Source organism: Saimiri boliviensis, chromosome 20 (assembly GCF_048565385.1).
Source record: "Saimiri boliviensis isolate mSaiBol1 chromosome 20, mSaiBol1.pri, whole genome shotgun sequence".
Taxonomy (NCBI): domain Eukaryota; kingdom Metazoa; phylum Chordata; class Mammalia; order Primates; family Cebidae; genus Saimiri; species Saimiri boliviensis.
In genome coordinates, this window is record NC_133468.1 from 7,924,148 (window position 1) to 7,944,437 (window position 20,290).

At 42.4% G+C, this 20,290-nt stretch overlaps 1 protein-coding gene and 1 pseudogene across 5 annotated transcripts in view; both read right to left on the reverse strand.

Moving 5' to 3' along the window:
* Positions 1–39: 39 nt before the first annotated feature.
* Positions 40–20,290, reverse strand: part of SIMC1 (SUMO interacting motifs containing 1) — a 75,580-nt gene continuing 55,329 nt past the window's right edge. For 2 of the 5 annotated variants that reach the window (XM_039460446.2, XM_074390382.1), the window contains exons 8-10: positions 8,987–9,143; positions 8,415–8,499; positions 40–850 (exon numbers count right to left, since the gene is read on the reverse strand). In XM_039460446.2, the coding sequence (XP_039316380.2) occupies positions 588–850; positions 8,415–8,499; positions 8,987–9,143 (505 nt within the window). In that variant the 3' untranslated portion in view covers positions 40–587. Of the gene's footprint in view, positions 851–8,414; positions 8,500–8,986; positions 9,144–12,751; positions 19,274–20,290 lie in introns of those variants that run through there. The other 3 variants (XM_039460447.2, XM_039460448.2, XM_074390380.1) reach the window with 3 other exon arrangements.
* Positions 12,752–13,697, reverse strand: LOC104652679 (ran-specific GTPase-activating protein pseudogene; annotated as a pseudogene).

Consider the following 20,290-nt stretch of genomic DNA (forward strand, 5'->3'; position numbering starts at 1 on the left):
CTTCCACTCTGCCTACCCAGAGTCACAGTGAACTTGGTATTTTGAAAAACCATTGCCTTTTTATTGTTTCCTTTTAACATCAAATGTTTTGTAACACACTTGATCCTTTTGTTTCTTACCCCACCCCATTACAAAGTCAAATTAATAGGCAATATAACAGGTCTAACACAGAATGCTTATATTTCATTGGGGAAAAATGAGCGTCTCTCTCCAGAAACAGGTCGCTGGTACCTTGAAAGACATAAAATATTGGTGTATAAAGTGGGTTCAGCAGAGGGATTTTTTTCACATCTTGAATGAAAATGTTAAACATGTAGTACACATAGTAACCTGTTTCAAAAAAGTATAGATAAATAATTTACTTAAAAATATATATACCTTGTATATTTAAGCCATATTTGAGAACAGGCTAGGATAGGATTATTTAAAAAAAGATATTTACTAGAGTTAGAAATTATAACCTACTGATTAAATAATATAGGTTTGGTCCTGTAGGATTTTTAGCCACTTTTCATGCTTTTAGAGCTTCTAAGTAGTTGGAGATAGAGTTCAGGAGGTATTCTTGGCATTCAGTGCTTGGAAGGTCTTCAGGAGCTGCTCCAGCCCTTTTGAGAGGGCTCCGCGTCAGGGTTCAAGTCTGCAGCATAGAAGAGCAGGAGCTTCAGCAAGTGCACTTTGTCTTGGAGTTGGGGCACAAGAGGCTCCCCCAGCATGTGGATCAGGCGGCTGCGGAAGGCCTCGATCTGCCTCTCCACGTCCACCGCCGTGATGTCATCCCCTTGCTGGGGTTTGGGTTTAATCCTTTTGATTATTAAGTCCTTTCGGTCGATCACGGAACTCCTTAAGTGTTCTGTAAGAGGGAAACAGTCAGTTGGGTGCTCTGAACTGCTTTTTATTCTTTTTTAAAGACGTCTAATTTTGGTAGGTGGGGTGTTGGCAAAGAATTGTTGACTAGCCACAGGGATACAAGTCAAAGGCTGTGTGAGTGCCTGCAGTAACTCTACTTCCAAAAGGCCCTTTGTTCTTGGCTCTCTAGGGTCCATAAGAAGTTTTACATTAAAAAAAAGTGGTATGGTTTGGATCTGTGTCATTTTTTACGATCACATAAAAATGGTCTAAAAATGAAAATACTGAGGAAACACATCTTCATCTAATCCATGTTCTAGCCAATAGTATTTAACAAGAGTGTGATCACGAGTAAACAATTAGATAATCTCAAATTGTAATCCCTAATATTGGAGGTGGGGCCTGGTGGAAGGTGGCTGGATCATGGGGGTGGTTTCTCAGGAATGGTTTAGCACCATCTGCCTGGTGCCATTCTAGTGATAGTTAGACTGTGAGGTCTGGTGGTTTCGAAGTGTGTATGTAGCACCTCCTCACTCTTCTGCTCTGGCCACATAAGATGTCTGCTTCCCCCTCAGCCACGATTGTGTTTCCTGAGGCGTCACTAGAAGCAAAAGCTGCTATGCCTTATGCCTATAGAACTGTGAGCCAATTAAACCTCTTTTCTTTATAAATTACCCAGTCTCGGGGGTGTGTGTGTGTGTGTGTGTAGCATATACACACTCCTGACCTCAAGTGATCCACCTGCCTCAGCCTCCCAAAGTGTTGGGATTATGGGTGTGAGGCACCAAGCCACCATGCCTGGTCTACTCCAAGTTCTTGTCGATAGTATTTAACATGAGTGTGCTCATGAGTATGCAATTAGATAATCCCAATTACGGGACATTCTACAAAATAACTGGCCTGGACTCTTAAAAAATGTCTATTATGAAAGACAAGTAAAAGCTGGGAACTGTGCTAGACTAAAGGAGACCAAGGAGTATGACTGCCAAGTACAATGCTTCATATTTGACTGTATCCTGGCTCAATCCGAAATCAACCACCTACAAAGGATATTATTGGGACACTATTAGATAATCTATCAAGAATAAGTTTCATGGCTGGCTGTGGTGGATCATGCCTATCATCCTAACTTGTTGGGAGGCTGAGGTGGGTGGATCACCTGAGGTCAGGAGTTCAAGACCAGCCTGGCCAACATGGTGAAACCCTGTCTCTATTAAAAATACAAAAAAATTAGCCAGGCATGGTGGTGCATGCTTATAATCCCAGCTTCTCGGAAGGCTGAGGTAGGAGACTTGCTTAAACCTGGGAGGTGGAGGTTGCAATGAGCCAAGATCGCACCACTGTACTCCAGCCTGGGCAACAGAGCTAGACTCTGTCAGGAAAAAAAAAAAAAAAAAAAAAAAAAAAAGAACAAGTTTCATGAGTATAAAAATGCATAGTGGTATGAAGTACAATATCCTTATGCTTAGGAGATGACATGCTGAAGTACTTAATAGAATTATGATGGCACAACTTTACTGTTTCCGAAAAAATGGCATGTAAATGGATGAATAGATAAACCAAGTATCAAAATCCTAGCAGCTAATGAATAAGGTAAATGGTTTATATATGGGCATTCATTGTATTATTCTTTCAACTTTTCCATATGTCTAAAAATGAAAATACTTAGGAAAACAGAAGTTATAAAGGTATCTCATCCCAAATCCACAGGCCAGCCCCAATAGGTTCTAGAATTGTGTGGAATTGAGGCGAATGAGCACAAGGTCACATCAGGCATTGAGAGGGTTCGGGGACTTGATGATTTCCAGTTGCACATAAGTACACCATCATTTCTCAGTCTCCTCGTTTCTTAAATGGGGATGATGGCAATTTCACTAACAGTTATTAAAAGGACTGAACTACACTGTCCAGATTTAGTACACAGAATAAATTAAGCAGTATATCAGGTTACATTTTCAAGTAATACATTTGATATGTTTTTTCCCAACCTTCAGATGAAATGACTGAAAAGTAAAATCCCTCTAAAGTCTGTAATCTGCGAAGAAGTACAATGAGTATCCAATAGCATGTTCAAAAAGTCTGGAAACAGGAAACAAAGCTGCCTTGAGATGAAGTGCAAGGCCCTTTCAACATTCAAACAGCACAGATTTACTGAGCACCTACTGCATATCTGGAACTGGGCTAAAGTCTGGGGACAAGTGCGATCAGTCCTTGTGGACTGATACGTTAGTTACAGGAAGCCTGACAAGTTAGCCAACAATATTATAGCTTGTGGCAAATGCAATCAAAGAAAGAAATCCGATGCTGTGATAAACAGTAACGCTGGGGTAATGAGGGAAGCAGCCCACTCCAGCCAGGGAGGCCTCTGAGCTGAGTCCCAACAGCAGATGAAGAGGCGACCACGTGAAGGTCACAGGGAAAAGCAGTCCAGGGAGAACAGCAGGTGCGAGTGCCCTGAGGAAAAGCATGCTCTGAGAACTAGAGAGAAAACCAGGGTGGTAAGCCTTCTGCCACGGCAGGACGCAGCAGGAAGGCCTTCCCTGGATGCAGCCCCTCAACCCTGGACTTCCCAGCCTCCGGAACTGTGCAGAAGCACTGGGGATGCATATACACATGTTAAGGGCATCCATTGAAAGCAATGAAAAGCACATTTGATACTGAAAGTGTTTCAGCTAACATAAGGTAATGACCTTATAAATGGAGAAACTTAAAAAAACCAGAGTCATAAAAGGGAGAGTAGTACTAGATGAGGTTGGAAGGTAGGGTAGGCCACATTGTAACGTGGAGTTTGGCCTTTGAGAGCAAACACGTTATCTATAGATGTAGAGGGCTGTAAACAGGGAAATATGATCTGTTTCATTTGCAGCTTGTTAAGAGCAGTCTTGGGAGGAAAACAGCCTTTTTGTAGACTTTGATTTTCTTAAGGCATGTGCCACTCTGAAAAATATAAAAAATCCTTTTGGAAGAAGTGGAAGAAAAGTTGACTGAATTGGGTGGAATAGGGGAAACTCAGAGGACAAGCAAGAAGAATTTGGAGTTTATTAAATCATGCAGGAAAGTGAGAGAAGCAAATGTTAGCAGCGCCCATCTCAGCACCGTCCGTGGGGGAGGAAACCACGGCCAGTGGACTTCAGCCCTGTTAGTCCAGTCAGCAAGGCTTTGGATTTTATGCTTCGGTAGGGATGAGAGTTGTTAGGTCAGAGGTTGCTGATCACTGTATGAGGACATTTAGCATTGCAAAGGGTTTGGCATAATGCCTGGCTCAAGACATTTCAGGTGATACTATTGTTAGTAGTTTTGGATCAATATGAGAGTTAGCTATTATTTTATCATCATCATCATCATCATCACTATAGGAATCTCCTACCTAACACGTCAAACCTGAGCTCTTGATCTTCCCTGCAGATCTTTCTCCATGTCAGTAATGGCAGAACCTGGGGAGTCATCCTTCAGACTCAGTCACTTAAGCCCTGTCAAAGTTATCTTCAAAGTACTTCTGTCCCATCCACTGCCTTCTCACTGTCCTTGCCACCATTACCCCCTGTGGCCCTCTGCCAAATGATTCACTACACATCGGGTACAGCAGCCTTTTACATCTGCAGATCTGATCACGACACTACGTCCTTGGAACCACTTTGATGGCTTCACTCCATTCTTGGAACCAGCTGAACTTCCTTAGCATGGCCAAGACGGCGCCTCACAACCTGTCCCATCGACTATGCTACTCTCATTTTGTGTTATTCTCCCCTTGCTCACGACATCCTTGCCCTGCTAGCTTGTTCTATGTTCCTTGAACTCACTAAGCATCTTTTTGCCTCAAGGCCCTTGGACATGCTGTTCCTTCTTTCTGGAAAACTCTTGTCTCCCCATTTGCCTGGCTAACACCATTACTTCATGTCTCTTATTTTATTTAGTTATTTTTTTGAGATGGAGTCTTTCTCTGCCACCCAGGCTGGAGTGCAGTGGCACGATCTCAGCTCACTACAACTTCTGCCTCCTGGGTTCAACCGATCTTGTGTGATTATTCATTTAGGATCAATTCCTCCACTAAACAGTAAGCTTTATGAGGACAGGGACCACATTGGTCTTATTCATTAAAGTTTTCCCAATGAGCCAGGCACAGAGAGGACATTCAGTAGATATCTGTTGCCTGGATAAATACATGAATTGAACTGATCCTACCTGCTTCTGCTTTCCCCTGCCTGTGGACAGGGTTTCCTTGCAGAAAGACTGTGTGTGTTACTGTCCTCAGAACGACTGTGGCTGACTTCCGTGGGCTATGCTGGCCAGCTGAGTGGGATTCAGGTAAAGCATGCATTTGTTCATTTAAAGATTATATATTCAAATTCCTGGAATTCATACTCACAATCTCCCTGACAGACAGCACTTTGTAATTTTGCTGAGGCTGAAACTTGAGCCACATGGCTATGCAACTGGGGCGTGGGAGATTGATTTTCTAAGGCAAAGAACAAGACCTCAGGCCCAACCAACAGCCCAGAATCCATGTCTCTGACAGACCTGTGAATCCTGGCTCTGCATGTACTTTTCTCTCAGGGTTTGTTTGCCCATCTGTAATGGCAGGGGGGTGGGGGGCGGGGGATACCTTCACAAGGTTATTGGATTATATAAGCCAGTGCAGGTGCATTTACCTCATCTCTTTTCCTCCCTTCCTCCATGCTGAGAGTTCCCCTAAACAAACGGCAGGCTTGGGCTCTCTCATCCCGTCCCTTCTTCTCCCACTCTTGGAGCCAGGCAACTCAGACTGATCTCCAAATGCCCCAGCAACATCTGCAGACCACTCTCAGAAGGCAGAGATGCTAAGGGGCATCTTACCCTCACGGTAAGATGCTTGCTGACCGACAAGGACGCTGACTATTGCAGGGTACCATTCAGCTGTGTTCTTTGCAGAACAATGTTTTCAAACCACTAGTGTTAATTTTTCTCCTTCCTAACTCTTGGACCTAACTCTTAGAAGCTAGAACGAACATTAAAGATAAAACAGCATTGGAACACACTTCATTTATTCTTGGTCAATATATACTGGTCTGAGGCCCTTCTCTCCCTTATCAAAACATAAAAAATACTCTGTAATAAAAGTAGATTCCATTTCCATCTTAAGTCATTATTGTCCATGACAGGTGTATTCCCTGGGAATCAAAATAGAAAGGAACAAGAAATGTTAAAGGTGAACTTGAAAACAAGCTATTTAATATTAACCTTTCTGGTAGAGCTCCAAAGCAATTATATAAGCCTCAGTGAGGCTGAAAACACATGGAACTTGCCTTTGGGGCTTTGTTCTGAGAAGGACATGCACCTTTCTTTAAGGGCACTACAAAATGCACAAACCACAACCCCATATCGTGGACTGGACAATGGACTCTTTTAAGTGTTAGTTACAAGAGTCTAAAACAGAGAAAACCCTTAGCCCACCTCTGGCCAGGAACACAGGAAGACAGATTCAATGAACATTGAACACATAACTTTTTTCTCATACTCATCAATAATCAATCCTTGCAAGTTACATACTATCATCCCCATTCTATAAAAGAAAGACGGCCGGGTGCGGTGGCTCAAGCCTGTAATCCCAGCACTTTGGGAGGCCGAGGCGGGTGGATCACGAGGTCAAGAGATCGAGACCATTCTGGTCAACATGGTGAAACCCCATCTCTACTAAAAACACTAAAAATTAGCTGGGCATGGTGGTGCCTGCCTGTAATCCCAGCTACTCAGGAGGCTGAGGCAGGAGAATTGCCTGAACCCAGGAGGCGGAGGTTGTGGTGAGCCAAGATCGCGCCATTGCACTCCAGCCTGGGTAACAACAGCGAAACTCCGTCTCAAAAAAAAAAAAAAAAAAAGAAAGAAACTGTTAGTTTTCCAACGCAGAGTAAGTGGTGAAGTTGGGATTTAAACACAGGCTTTCTGTCTAAAACCCAGTGCTTTTTCTTTTTTTTACCTGTCTCTACAACAGCTTTCTCAGTTCCTGGCCTGAGTGCTATTTTACCTTCCCAAGTGCCATTACTGAGTTAAAATCAACCTCAACCTCAACACGCTCACGGGCAGGTGCACTTCACTTACATACTTTTCCCCTTTACTATTTGGGAGTAAGTTGCAGACACTGTGCCCCTCCACTCCTCAATACTTCAGAACGGGTTTCCTAAGGCCAAGGACATTTACTATCATAATCCAGTATGATTATCAAAAATAGGGAATTTAATATTGACACAATACTGTTATCTAATCTATTCATTTTACCAATTGTCCGAATAATGTATTACAGCCTTGCTCTGCTTAGCTTGTTCTATGTTCCTTGGACTCACACTAAGCAACTTCTTGCTTCCAGGCTCTAGGACATGGGGTTTCTTCTTTCTGGAACATTGTCTCCCCATTTATGACTTATTTTCTCCTGTTCAGAATCCAGCCTAGGGTCATGCATTGCATTTATTATTCATGTGGTTTAGTTTCTTTTAAATCTTGAACAGTAACTCAGTCTTAGTTTTTAAGACATTGGCACTTTAAAAAAGTAGAGTTCAGTTATTTGGAAAAGGTCACTCACTCTGGTTTTGTCTGAAGTGTCCTGGCCATTAGATCGAGGTCATGAACTTTTGGCAAGAACATACATACATGAGGATGCATCTCTCTCTGTCAATCCCATCCAGGAAGAATGCCGCGCTTCTCCCCTGGCAGTGTTACTCTAGTAATTAATAGTTCAGCAGTTCTTCAGTTTTCCCACAGGCCTCATTAATCCTTGGCTAATAAAATGATTCCCATTTGAAGCAGCTATTCCATCATTACCCCGGGCAACATTTGCCTTCTGAGGATTACCTGGTCTAATTCTCCTATATCGTCACTGATCACTGGCTTTGCTGTGACCTGAGCAGCTCTGAAGAGCGACTTTCATAGACTTAGGGTATCTTACATCTTCTGCAAGATGTACATGTTCACCTTGCTCCTGATTTGCTCTGTACTTCCACTGTATTGACAGATGTTTACAATGTTTACAGTGTCCGCAGTCAGTGAGCAAAGGTGCTGTGGCAACAGGCTAAGGGAGGAGGCCAGGGCTCTTTAGGTCATTCCTGAGCCCTTCTCGGGTTCTGATGATTTCTTTTTTTTTTTTTCTTCTTGAGACAGGGTCTCACTCTGTCACCCAGGCTGGAATGCAGTGGCACAATCTTGGCTCACTGCAACCTCCGCCTCCCAGGTTCAAGCGATTCTCCTGCCCCAACTCCTGAGTAGCTGGGAGTACAAGTGTGCACCCCCACACCTGGCTAATTTTTGTATTTTTAGTAGAGACAGGGTTTTACCATGTTGGCCAGGCTGGAGGTTCTGATGACTTCTGCTTACCTACACAATCTTACAACTATGAGGACCATGTATTGTCGGCCATAACAAGAATATGTGAATTCTTTTTCATAATGGTGACTCTGGTTATGTCATTTCTTATCCCTTATAATAAGTTAAATACAACCAAGGAACAATGTCAACAAATTAGAATCCCCTGTGTAACTATGATTAATACAAATGTTCATTGAGACCTCCTACAACTCTACTTGTGAACAAACACTGCTTACCTCTTAAAACATGTTGATAACTGGACAACAGAAACTGCAGATGCTCAACCAGTTCGTCCCAAGTCTGCCACTGGGTTTTATCTGACTGCAGAGATAGTAAAAGTGATAATAAATGCCTTCCCCAGCTAAAATTTTGGTACAGTTTTTAATTCACCTTTACAGAATACTAAAATAGTTGGCTTTTTTTGTTTTAGATGGAATTTCACTCTTGTTGCCCAGGCTGGAATGCAATGTGTGATCTTGGCTCGCTGCAACCTCTGCCTCCTGGGTTCAAGTGATTCTCCTGCCTCAGCCTCCCAAGTCGCTGGGACTACAGGTGCCTGCTACCACGCCTAGCTAATTTTTGTTATTTTTAGTAGAGATGGGGCTTCGCCATGTTGGCTAGGCTGGTCTCGAACTCCTGACCTCAGGTGATTCACCTGCCTCAGCCTCCCAAAGTGCTGGGATTACAGGCATGAGCCACTGTGCCTGGCCCAAACAGTTGTGTTTTAAGCTGAAATCCTATGGGAAGGATTTGGGCCTAGAGCAAAGAAAGGTGCTCTAGGCCTGGAATTGGGCAGGAAGTAATGTACCTGACACTTGAGCAGTGATGTAGAATTGTTCAGAAAGTAGAGGGCCTGGGCCAGAGACAGGGGCAGGCGGGTGGGTGTCTCGCAGCTGTGGAGGAATATGATTTCTAACACTTTGCAGCGCAGAAGGTGGCTTTCCATGGTAGTAAAGAACATCTCTCTGTGTAGATAAGAGGAAGAGGGAGTTAACCACAAGTATATTTCAAAGAACATAAGCCACAATTCAGCCTGAATGTTCAACATTTGCCCTAAAAAAGACAATTAAGAAGGAATACCATGGAGGCCTACAGAATCACAAAACCTGTGGACAGGGCAGAAATGGATTTGTCCATGGATTAACAACTGCTAGAATGAGGAAAAAGATCTTTCACTTTTGAAAAAGACAAGTTTAGAAGACATTACAAATAATACACTGTAACTATGAGAATCATGGGAATATTTCTGAATGCCTATGATGTGCCAAATACTATTTGGCATAACAAGGAATATTAAGATAAATAAAAGAGGGAACCACTCTCAAAAAGCTGATAGTTGAACAGGGGAAGGGATATGCAACAGGAACGTAAAGAAAGTGCAGGGCAAGCGTACTGGCACACAGAATGCTAGTGGTGCTCCAGAGATAAACAGAAGAGAGAGCGCATTTGGTCAGGGGACCGGAAGTGCCTTCCTATGGAGGCAGCAGCACTGGTGAGAGTGGTCTAGGAGGGGCAAAAATACCTCAAGAGGCATTTCTCTTTCTTTTCTTCTCTGTCTTTCTCTCCCCACCTTCACCCTCACCCCCTCTTTCTTTCTGACAGGGTCTTACTCTGTCACTCAGGCTGGAGTGCAGTGGCATGATCATCACTCACTGCAGACTCAACTTCTTGGGCTCAAAGCGATCCTCCGACCTTAGCCTCCCAAGTAGCTGGAACTACAGGAATGTTCCACTGTCCCTGGCTAATTATTTTTTTGTAGAGATGGGATCTGGCTGTGTTATCAGGGCTGGTCTCGAACTCCTGGGCTCAAGCAATCTTCCCACCCTGGTCTCGCAAAGTGTTGGGATTATAGGCATGAGTCACTGTGCCTGGCCATAATAATTTTTTTATTTGAAACTATTTTCTCCTCTTATTTTTATGCTAGGGCTTGCTTTATAATCTATAGATGGGAAACTCAAGAGATCTACAAAGGACAAGAACGTAATTTCAATATATGGAACACAGTAGGAACCGTAGGTGGAATTAAAAATTTAAAAACAAGGTACATTGAAAGGCTAACGTCTAGATCCAGCCTCAACACAGTAGCTGGTATTTCAACACAGTAGCTGGACTTTCCCTTCTGTCATAATCAATGATTAAAACAGAGAAAATATAGGAAACAACCATCTTCAGGCATTGGAGAACTTACTACAAAGGACTGTGATTCTTTTTTTTTTTTTTTTTTTTTTTGGGATGGAGTTTCACTCTTGCCCAGGCTGGAGTGAAGTGGTGTGATCTCAGCTCACTGCCAACTCTGCCCCCCAGATTCAAGTGATTCTCCTACCTCAGCCTCCCAACTAGCTGGGATTATAGGTGCCCACCACCACGCCCAGCTAATTTTTGTATTTTTAGTAGAGATGGGGTTTCACCATGTTGGCCAGGCTGGTCTCGAACTCCTGACCTCAGGTGATCCACTTGCCTTGGCCTCCCAAAGTGCTAGAAGTATAGGTGTGAGCCACTGTGCCCGGCAGGACCGTGATTCTTGAGAGAAGGGAAACAAAGGTGGTACACTCCATCTACCCCAGATCTCTTGCTGGGGGTACTTTCTAATTAAGGCAGAGGAAGGTGTGGGTCCAAAATAGAAGACAGTGGGGTTCTTGGGCAGACAAAACAGAGGCTGGAGTTTAGGACAGCTGAGGTGTCTGGAGTTTGTGTCAGAGAAGAGGGTGCTCAGGAAATGTATGAAAGGGGACCTGTTGGCACATGCGTAGGGGAAGCTCCCAGAGCCTGGTGGAGAGCAGCTACTGGGGGGCTGCAAGCGGACTGGGAATTCTGGCGACCTCAGTGCTGAAAGATACTGGTGTTTCAAGCAGTCAGTGTGGAGAGATCTCACTGAATATCCTGGACATTCAGCGGAAACCCCAGAAAGACCAAGCCTCAAGACTGTAGCTCCTTAATAAGGGCTGCTATAGAACCATCCTCACAAATCCTAGACAAGCCTCAACAGGAAAAAGCTAATCTGGCAGCAAATTAACTGCCTGCCAGAGCCAGGGCAATCAGGCAAGAAAAAGAAATAAAGGGTATTCAATTAGAAAAACAGTAAGTCAAATTGTCTCCATTTGCAGAAGACATGATTGTATATTTAGAAGACCCCATCATCTCAGCCCAAAATCTCCTTAAACTGATAAGCAACTTCAGCAAAGTCTCAGGATACAAAATCAATGTGCAAAAATCACAACCATTTCTATACACCAATAACAGATTAACAGAGAGCCAAATCATGAGCAAACTCCCATTCACAGTTGCTACAAAGAGAATAAAATACCTAGGAATACAACTAACAAAGGATGTGAAGGACCTCTTCAAGGAGAACTACAAACCACTGCTCAAGGAAATAAGAGAGGACACAAACAGATGGAGAAACATTCCATGCTCATGGTTAGGAAGAATCAATATTGTGAAAATTGCCATACTGCCCAAAGTGTGTATAGATTCAATGCTGTCCCTATCAAGCTACCATTGACTTTCTTCACAGAATTGGAAAAAAAACACCTTAAATTTCATATGGAACCAAAAAAGAGCCCACCTAGCCAAGGCAATCCTAAGCAAAAACAAACAAACAAACAAACAAACAAACAAAAACCAAAGGCTGGAGGCAGCATGCTACCTGACTTCAAACTATATTACAAGGCTACAGTAATCAAAACAGCATGGTACTGGTACTAAAACAGAGATGCAGACCAATGGAACAGAACTGAGGCCTCAGAAATAATGTCACTTATCTACAACCATCTGATATTTGACAAATCTGACAAAAACAAGCAATGGGGAAAGGATTCCCTATTTAATAAATGGTGAGAAAACTGGCTAGCCATATGCAGAAAGCTGAAATTGGATCCCTTCCTTACAACTTCTACAAAAATTAATTCAAGATAGATTAAAGATTTAAACATAGGACCTAACCCCACAAAAACCCTAGAAGAACACCTAGGCAATACCATTCAGGACACAGGCATGGGCAAAGATTTCATGACTAAAACACCAAAAGCAATAGCAACAAAAGCCCAAATAGACAAATGGGATCTAATGAAACTAAAGCACTTCTGCACAGCAAAGGAAACTATCATTAGAGTGAACCAGCAACCAACAGATGGGAAAAATTTTTTGCAATCTACCCATCTGACAAAGGGCTAATATCCAGAATCTACAAAGAACTTAAACAAATTTACAAGAAAGAAACTAACAACCCCATCAAAAAGTGGGCAAAGGATATGAACAGACATTTCTTGAAAGAAGACATTTATGTAGCCACGAACATATAAAAAAAAAAGCTCATTATTACTGGTCATTAGAGAAATACAAATCAAAACCACATTGAGATGCCATGTCACGCCAGTTAGAATGGCGATCAGTAAAAATCTGGAGACAACAGATGCTGGAGAGGATGTGGAGAAATAGGAACACTTTTACACTGTTGGCGGGAGTGTAAATTAGTTCAACCATTGTGGAAGACAGTGTGGCGATTCCTCAGAGATCTAGAACTAGAAATACCATTTGACCCAGCAATCCCATTACTGGGTATATACCCAAAGGATTTTTTTTTTTTTTTTTTTTTTTTTAATTCAGTTCCTTGTATACAGTCCCTTGTAAAAACGAAACAGAATAAAAACAAACCAAAAAAGAGGGGCAGGGTAAAATGGTTTTTTAAAAAAAGGAAAGAGAGGAAAAGGAAATAAAGCAAGACGATTTATTGCTTCTCAGCATCCTCCTTGGTCTCCCTCACTGAGAGAGCTTCTAGCTTTTCTGCCACTTTTTCAGCATGGTCGTTTTGTCGATCTTGCTTTCTTTTCTCTCTCTGCAATCTCTACCCTGCATTCTTCAAACTTTATTTTGAATTTCTGTCCATTCTCAGCATTCAGGCAGCTCTGGCTTGGGGCACTCATTGGCGAAGTCGGCATGGGTTCTAGACCGAGGCGTGGCTGCTGCCCACGTTGGACTTCAGCTTCATCATTGGTGTGGTGTAGTGGGTGGCACAGATCTTCAGGGTCTTGTCTCTCCCCATGAGGAGGCGGAGGGTCCCTTTCTCCTTGTGCTTCAGGAGCTTGTCGTCGCCGGTGCCTCGCTCTTTCCATTCTGGGAGATCATTCTTTGAGGCAAATGGAAAGTTTCCCCCTCACTTTCTTACTCAGAAAGAGAAACTATTGGCTCAAACTGAGGGTCATGGTTAGACTCATCTGCATTCTCAGTGGAAGTATTGCGGTCCTCAGGAGTATCCTTGGTGGTGGCGGCTCAGCTGGGTCGGTGTTCGCTGGCTCCGCGGCCTCTCTGTGGCTACGTGTAGCTCTTTCCCTCCGCGCCTGGAGCCGGCGCCTCCCCACCCAACCGCTCTTCCCTCTGCCCTGCCACCAGAACCTCGGCCTGGACCCTGGAGGCAGAAAATGCGCCCACTTAAAGCCAGTACAGCTTTACTGGCTCAGGCGGTGGACACTCTCATTGTCCAGCCCACCCCCACTTCCCGCCAAAATGCCCTTGGCGCCCATCAGCCAGAGGTACCCAAAGGATTATAAATCATTTTTTTATAAAGACACATGCACACGTATGTTTACTGCATATGTTCACAATAGTAAAGCCTTGGAACCAAACCAAATGTCCATCAATGATAGACTGGATAAAGAAAATGTGGCACATATACACCATGCAATACTATGCAGCCATAAAAAAGGATGAGTTCTAGCAAGACCTGGGACCAACCCAAATGCCCATCGATGATAGACTGGACAGGGAAAATGTGGCACATATACACCATGGAATATTATGCAGCCATCAAAAATGATGAGTTTGTGTCCTTTGTAGGTACATGGATGAACCTGGAAACCATCATTCTCAGCAAACTGACACAAGAACAGAAAATCAAACACCACATGTTCTCACTCATAGCTGGGTGTTGAACAATGAGAACACATGGACACAGGGAGGGGAGAATCACACACTGGGGTCTGTTGGGGGGCGGGGAGGATAGGGAGGGGCAGCAGGGGGTGGGGAGTTGGGGAGAGATAGCATGGGGGGAAATGCCAGATATAGGTGATGGGGAGGAAGGCAGCAAATCACACTGCCATGTGTGTACCTATGCAACAATCTTGCATACCCTTCACATGTACCCCAAAACCTAAAATGCAATAATAAAAAAAAAAGGATGAGTTTATATCTTTTGCAGGAACATGGATGAAGCTGGAAACCATCATTCTCAGCAAACTGACACAAGAACAGAAAACCAAACACTGCATGTTCTCACTCATAAGTGGGAGTTGAACAATGAGAACACATGGACACAGGGAGGGGAGCATCACACATAGCAGCCTGTGTGGGGAGCGACTTGGAGAGGGGTGGGGGATGCAGTTATAGGGGAGGGATAGCATTAGGAGAAACACCTAATGTAGATGACGGGGGGATGGATGCAGCAAACCACCATGGCATGTGTATACCTATGTAAGAAACCTGTACGTTCTACACATGCACCCCAGAACTTAAAGTATAATAAAAAAAAAAAAAAAAGAAAGAGAGCAAAATCCAGACTCTCAACAATGTAGTGCCCACAATGTCCAGCACACAATAAAAATGACCAGACAAGTAAAGAAAGCAGGAAGATGTAATCCATAACCAGGAGCAAATGCCTATAGAAACAGACCAAGAGGTGACACACACGTTGGAATTAGTTGTGAGGGACTTTTAGACAGCTGTTATAAATATGTTCAAGATTTTCAAAAGCAAGCAAGTAAATTAAGATGCACAAGAGTGACTAGATCAAGCCTTGCAGCAAAGAGAATAAAAATGAACCAAATGCCAACTCTAGATCTGAAAAATACAATAATAGGCTTAACAGCAGGTTAGGCACTGAGGGAATAAAAAGAATAGGGATTTTTAAAGACTATCTTGAGAGAGAGAGAGAGAGAGAGAGAGAGAGAGAGAGAGAGAGAAGCAAATGAAACAAAACAGCAATAGAAAACACAGAGCCTCAGTGATCTGTGGAACAGATCTATATGTACACTTGGATTCCCAGAAGATGAGAGAGGTTGGGGCAAAAAGATATTAAAAATATATATTTAGGCCAGGTGTGGTGGTTCACACCTGTAATCCCTGTACTTTGGGAGGCTGAGGTGGGCAAATCAGCTGTGGCCAGGAGTTTGAGAACAGCCTGGCCAACATGGTGAAACCCTGTCTCTACTAAAAATACAAAAAAAATTAACCAGGTGTGGTGGCACATGCCTGTAGTCCCAGCTACTCAGGAGGCCGAGGCAGGAGAATTGCTTGAACCTGGGAGGCAGAGGTTGCAGTGAGCCAAGACTACGCCACTGCACTCCAGCCTGAGTGGGCAACAGACTGAGACTCCATCTCAAAATATATAGTTGACCAATATAAAAAACAATGGTCAAAATGTTTCACAATTTGAAAGGAAATAACCCACAGATTCAAAAAACTCCATAAACCCCAAGCAGGATAAAAATAAAGAAAACCAAATGTAGATATTATAATGAAAATGATAAAAATAAAAAATAAAGCAGCCAGAAAAAAAAGAAAAGACATTATACACAGGGGAACAACAGTAAGAAATTCTAATGGCTTCTCATGAGACGTTGCAAACAGAAGAAAATGGCACATCTTTAAAATAAATAAGAAACAATACCCATTAATCCAGAATTACATGAAGCAAAAACACCCTCATAAATGAAGGTGAAATTAAAGAAAATTTCCAGATAAACAAAAATAGAGACAATTTGTTATCTGCCCTACAAAAATAATTTTAAAAAGTAAGTTCTTTGGGTAAAAGAGAAATGATATCAATGCTATCATTTGGATTTTCCAGAAGGAAGGAAGAATATCAGAAATGGTAAATATGTGGGTAAATATAACCCCCATCTCTTAATTTAATAGTTTATTTTTTTTACCCCTTCCTCCTCCAGGTTTATTGAAATAATTTGTTTTTTAAATTCTTTTTTCCTCTTAATTTATTGAAAAAAAAAACAATTTTCCAGGCATGGTGGCTCATGCCTGTAATCTTAGCACTTTGGAAGGCTGAAGTGGGAGGACTGCTTGAGGTTAGAAGTTCAAAAACAGCCTGGGCAATATTTGAGACCCCATCTCTACAAAAAATTTAAGAGAAGTAGCCCTTCAGGGTATGAAATAAAAATTTTTAAAAATTTAGCTGGATGTGGTGGTGTGTGTCTGTAGTCCCAGCTACTCAGGAGGCTGAGGAAAGAGGATTGTTTGAGCCCAAGTCGAGGCTGCAGTGAGCCAAGATTACACCATTACACTCCAGCCTGGGTAACAGAGCAAGACTATCTCAATAAAACACCCCAAAGCTGGGCGCAGTGGCTCACGCCTATAATCCCAGCACTTTGGGAGGCCAAGATCGGAGGATCACAAGGTCAGGAGATCGAGTCCGTCCTGGCCAAAATGGTGAAACCCCATCTCTACTAAATATAAAAAAATTAGCTGGGTGTGGTGGCACGTGCCTGTAGTCCCAGCTACTTAGGAGGCTGAGGCAGGAGAATCGCTTGAACCTGGGTGGTGGAAGATGCAGTGAGCTGAGATCGTGCCACTACACTCCAGCTGGGTGACAGAGCAAGATTCCGTCAAAAAAACCCAACCCCTAAACCAAAAAATTTAATAATAAAAAGCAACTAAATATTTAAAGCAAAAATAATACTATTTCATCCTGGAATTTATAGCAAATGTGGAAATAAAATGTATGACAGTAATAGCATAAAAGATGGGAATGGGTGAATGAAAGTATACAGTTTAAGATTTTTTTTTTTTTGAGACGGAGTTTCGCTCTTGTTACCCAGGCTGGAGTGCAATGGCGCGATCTCGGCTCACCGCAACCTCCGCCTCCTGGGTTCAGGCAATTCTCCTGCCTCAGCCTCCTGAGTAGCTGGGATTACAGGCACGCGCCACCATGCCCAGCTAACTTTTTGTATTTTAGTAGAGACGGGGTTTCACCATGTTGACCAGGATAAAACTCAATACCTCTTCATGATAAAAATTCTCAAAAAACTAGGAATAGGAGGGAAGTTGCTCAAGTTGTTAATGAACATCTACAAAAACCAGCATCATAATTATGGTAAACTGATACATTAATTAATGGACTGAATGCTTTCCCTGTAGATCAAGAACAATGCAAATATGTATATTCTCACCTCTTCTAGTTTTATAGTACTGGAAGTTCCAGCCTTAACAGTAAGGCAAGAAAAGAAAATAAAAGACATATAGATTGGAAGGGAAGAAATAAAATTATACCTATTAGAGATGACATGACGATCTACATAAAAAATCCCAAGGACTCTGGTAAAAAAGCATGATCCATAACAGGAAAAGTTAAGTTGGACTTCATGAAAGATTTTGCTCTGTGGAAAACCTTGCTAAGAGGATGAAAAGACAAAATACAGAGTAGGAGAAAATATTTGCTAACCACAGATCTGACAAAGACTAGTATCTAGAATATATAATGTCACTCAAAATGCAACAATAAAAAAGCAAACAATCCATTTAGAACATGAAAAAACAGGTATTTCATTAAAGAAGTTGTACAGATGGCAAGTAAGCTCATGAAACAATGTTCAACATCATTAGCCATAAGAGAAATGAAAAAGAAAACCACAAGGAGACATCACTACACAAATGTCAGAATGGCTAAAATAAAAAAAATAGTGACATCAAATGCTGGCCAGGATGCAGGGAAACTAGATCACTCATCCATTGCTGGTGGGAATGTAAAATGGTGTAGAGACTTAAGGAAACAGTTTGGTAGTTTCTTAAAAACTAAACATGCATACTGTCACCTCATGAGGTCCTGTTAAAAACACACCTACACAACTAAACATGCAACCATCATGACACATTGTACTGCTGGGCATTTACTTCAGATAAGGGAATACTTATGTTCACACAAAAATTTGTACCTGAATGTTTATAGATGATTTATTCATAATAGCCCCAAACTGTAAATAGCACAGATATACTTCAGTGGATAAATGGTTAGAAAACCAAACTGTGACATACCATGAAATACTACTGAGCAATAAAAAGACATGAACTATTAAAATACAAAACCTGGATGAACCACCAGGGAATCATGCTGAGTGAAAAAAGCCAGTCCCAAAAGGTTATATACCACATGATTCCATTTATAGAATTTTATTTTTTTGAGACAGAGTCTTGCCCAGGCTGGAGTACAGTGGTGTGATCTTGGCTCACTGCAAGCTCTGCCTCCCAGGTTCAGGTGATTCTCCTGCCTCAGCCTCTCAAGTAGCTGGGATTACAGGTGTGTGCCATGGTGCCAGGCTTTGCTTTCAGTTTAGTTTTGTTTTTGAGACGGAGTCTTATTTTGTTGCCCAGGCTGGAGTGCAGTGGTGCAATCTCAGCTCACTGCAACCTCCGCCTCCTGGGTTCAAGCAATTCTACTGCCTCAGCCTCCCGAGTAGCTGGAATTACAGGTGTGTGCCACCACACCTAGCTAATTTTTTATTTTTAGTAGAGACAGGGTTTTACCATGTTGGCCAGGCTGGTCTCGAACTCCTGACCTCAGGTGATCTGCCTGCCTCGGTCTCCAAAGTGCTGGGATTGCAGGCATGAGCCACTGTGCCTGGATAATTTTTATATTTTTAGTAGAGATGGAGTTTCATCATGTTGGCTGGTCTTGAACTCCTGACCTCAACTGATCTGCCTGGCTTGGCCTCATAAAGTGCTGGGATTACAAGCGTAAGCCACCACAGCTCGCCCTGGTTTCCTTTTGTGTAAACTGGAATTGCAAAACAAAGTGAGGTATGCTCACTGCTACTAAGATATAACTGCTTCTATGCTCTCTCAGTGGGCAGAGGTAAGAAACATGTATAAATACATACATACGTATGTGTACGTATATGTAAATAAGCCCTCGCACATCTACATCTATTCCTATATCTCTATTTTTTAGAAACCACAAGTTCATACTGATACCTCCGATTCCAGTCTGGGACCACAGGGTTCCTTCTATCCTTCCCCCTTTTCATATGTGCAACTCTTTTTTCTGACAGGGAGAAACTTGGCTCTCAGTATCCACAATACATTTATTTGTTTAATCCTAGAATACACATAAAATAGTTTTTGAATTGTTAATCTATATCTCTGTGAAAAAGAAACCTACTAACTAGAGTTCAGTTTATTTTGTCTTTACCATTATGGCAATTAATCCAAATGCTGTGTTTTAAGTTACTTTGACACAGATGGAGAACAGATTAGTGTTTGCTAGGAGCTGGGAGAATGGGTAATTGTGGCTATAAAGGGGTAGCGCAAGGAATCCTGTGATAACGCAACAGTTATGCATCTTGACTGTGATGACGGTTACATAAATCTACGTGTGTGAAAAACCTGCAAAGAGCTACACACAAATAAGTGAATGTAAAATGGGTAGAACTGAATAAAGTACTGGGTTATACCAATGTAAATTTCCTATTTGTGATACTGTACTGTACAGTTCCCCTTGTATCTGGGAGAAAACAGGGTAAAAGATACATAATACTTCTAATAGGTTTTGTAATTTCCTGTGAATCTACAATTATTTAAAAGAAATAAAAAGTTAAAAAAAAGTTACTTGGGTTTGTCCCGCCACCCCTGCCCTCATTATTATTGATTAATTAATTACCAGCCGGATTTGCTGTGTTGCCCAGGCCGGCCTCATGCTCCTGGGCTCAAATGATCCTCTTACCTGAGCCTCCTGAGTAGCTGGGACTATGAGTGCATGCCACCATGCTAGCTCCCCTTTATTTTATTAAAGTACAGTTAGGTTAACTTGTTTCTGTTTGTATTCCATTTTTGGCACCCCATGAACTTGATTTTTTTATGTAAAACATTAAATGTATGCCAAGTGTTCCATTATTGGGACACTACTCTGGTGGGAGTTTATATCCTACTGCTCAAGATCATTGCCAAGGTCTGATTTTTTTTCACACAAAAAATTCGCAAACGCAGGCATAAATGGGATAAGATGGCTCTAAAAAGTGTTTACAGCCACACACAAAGGCATACTCAGGGAAGTGTTCACCACCGCCACTGCCGCCACCATTCCCACCCAGCCCCGTACCTTCCCTCCTTTTGCCGC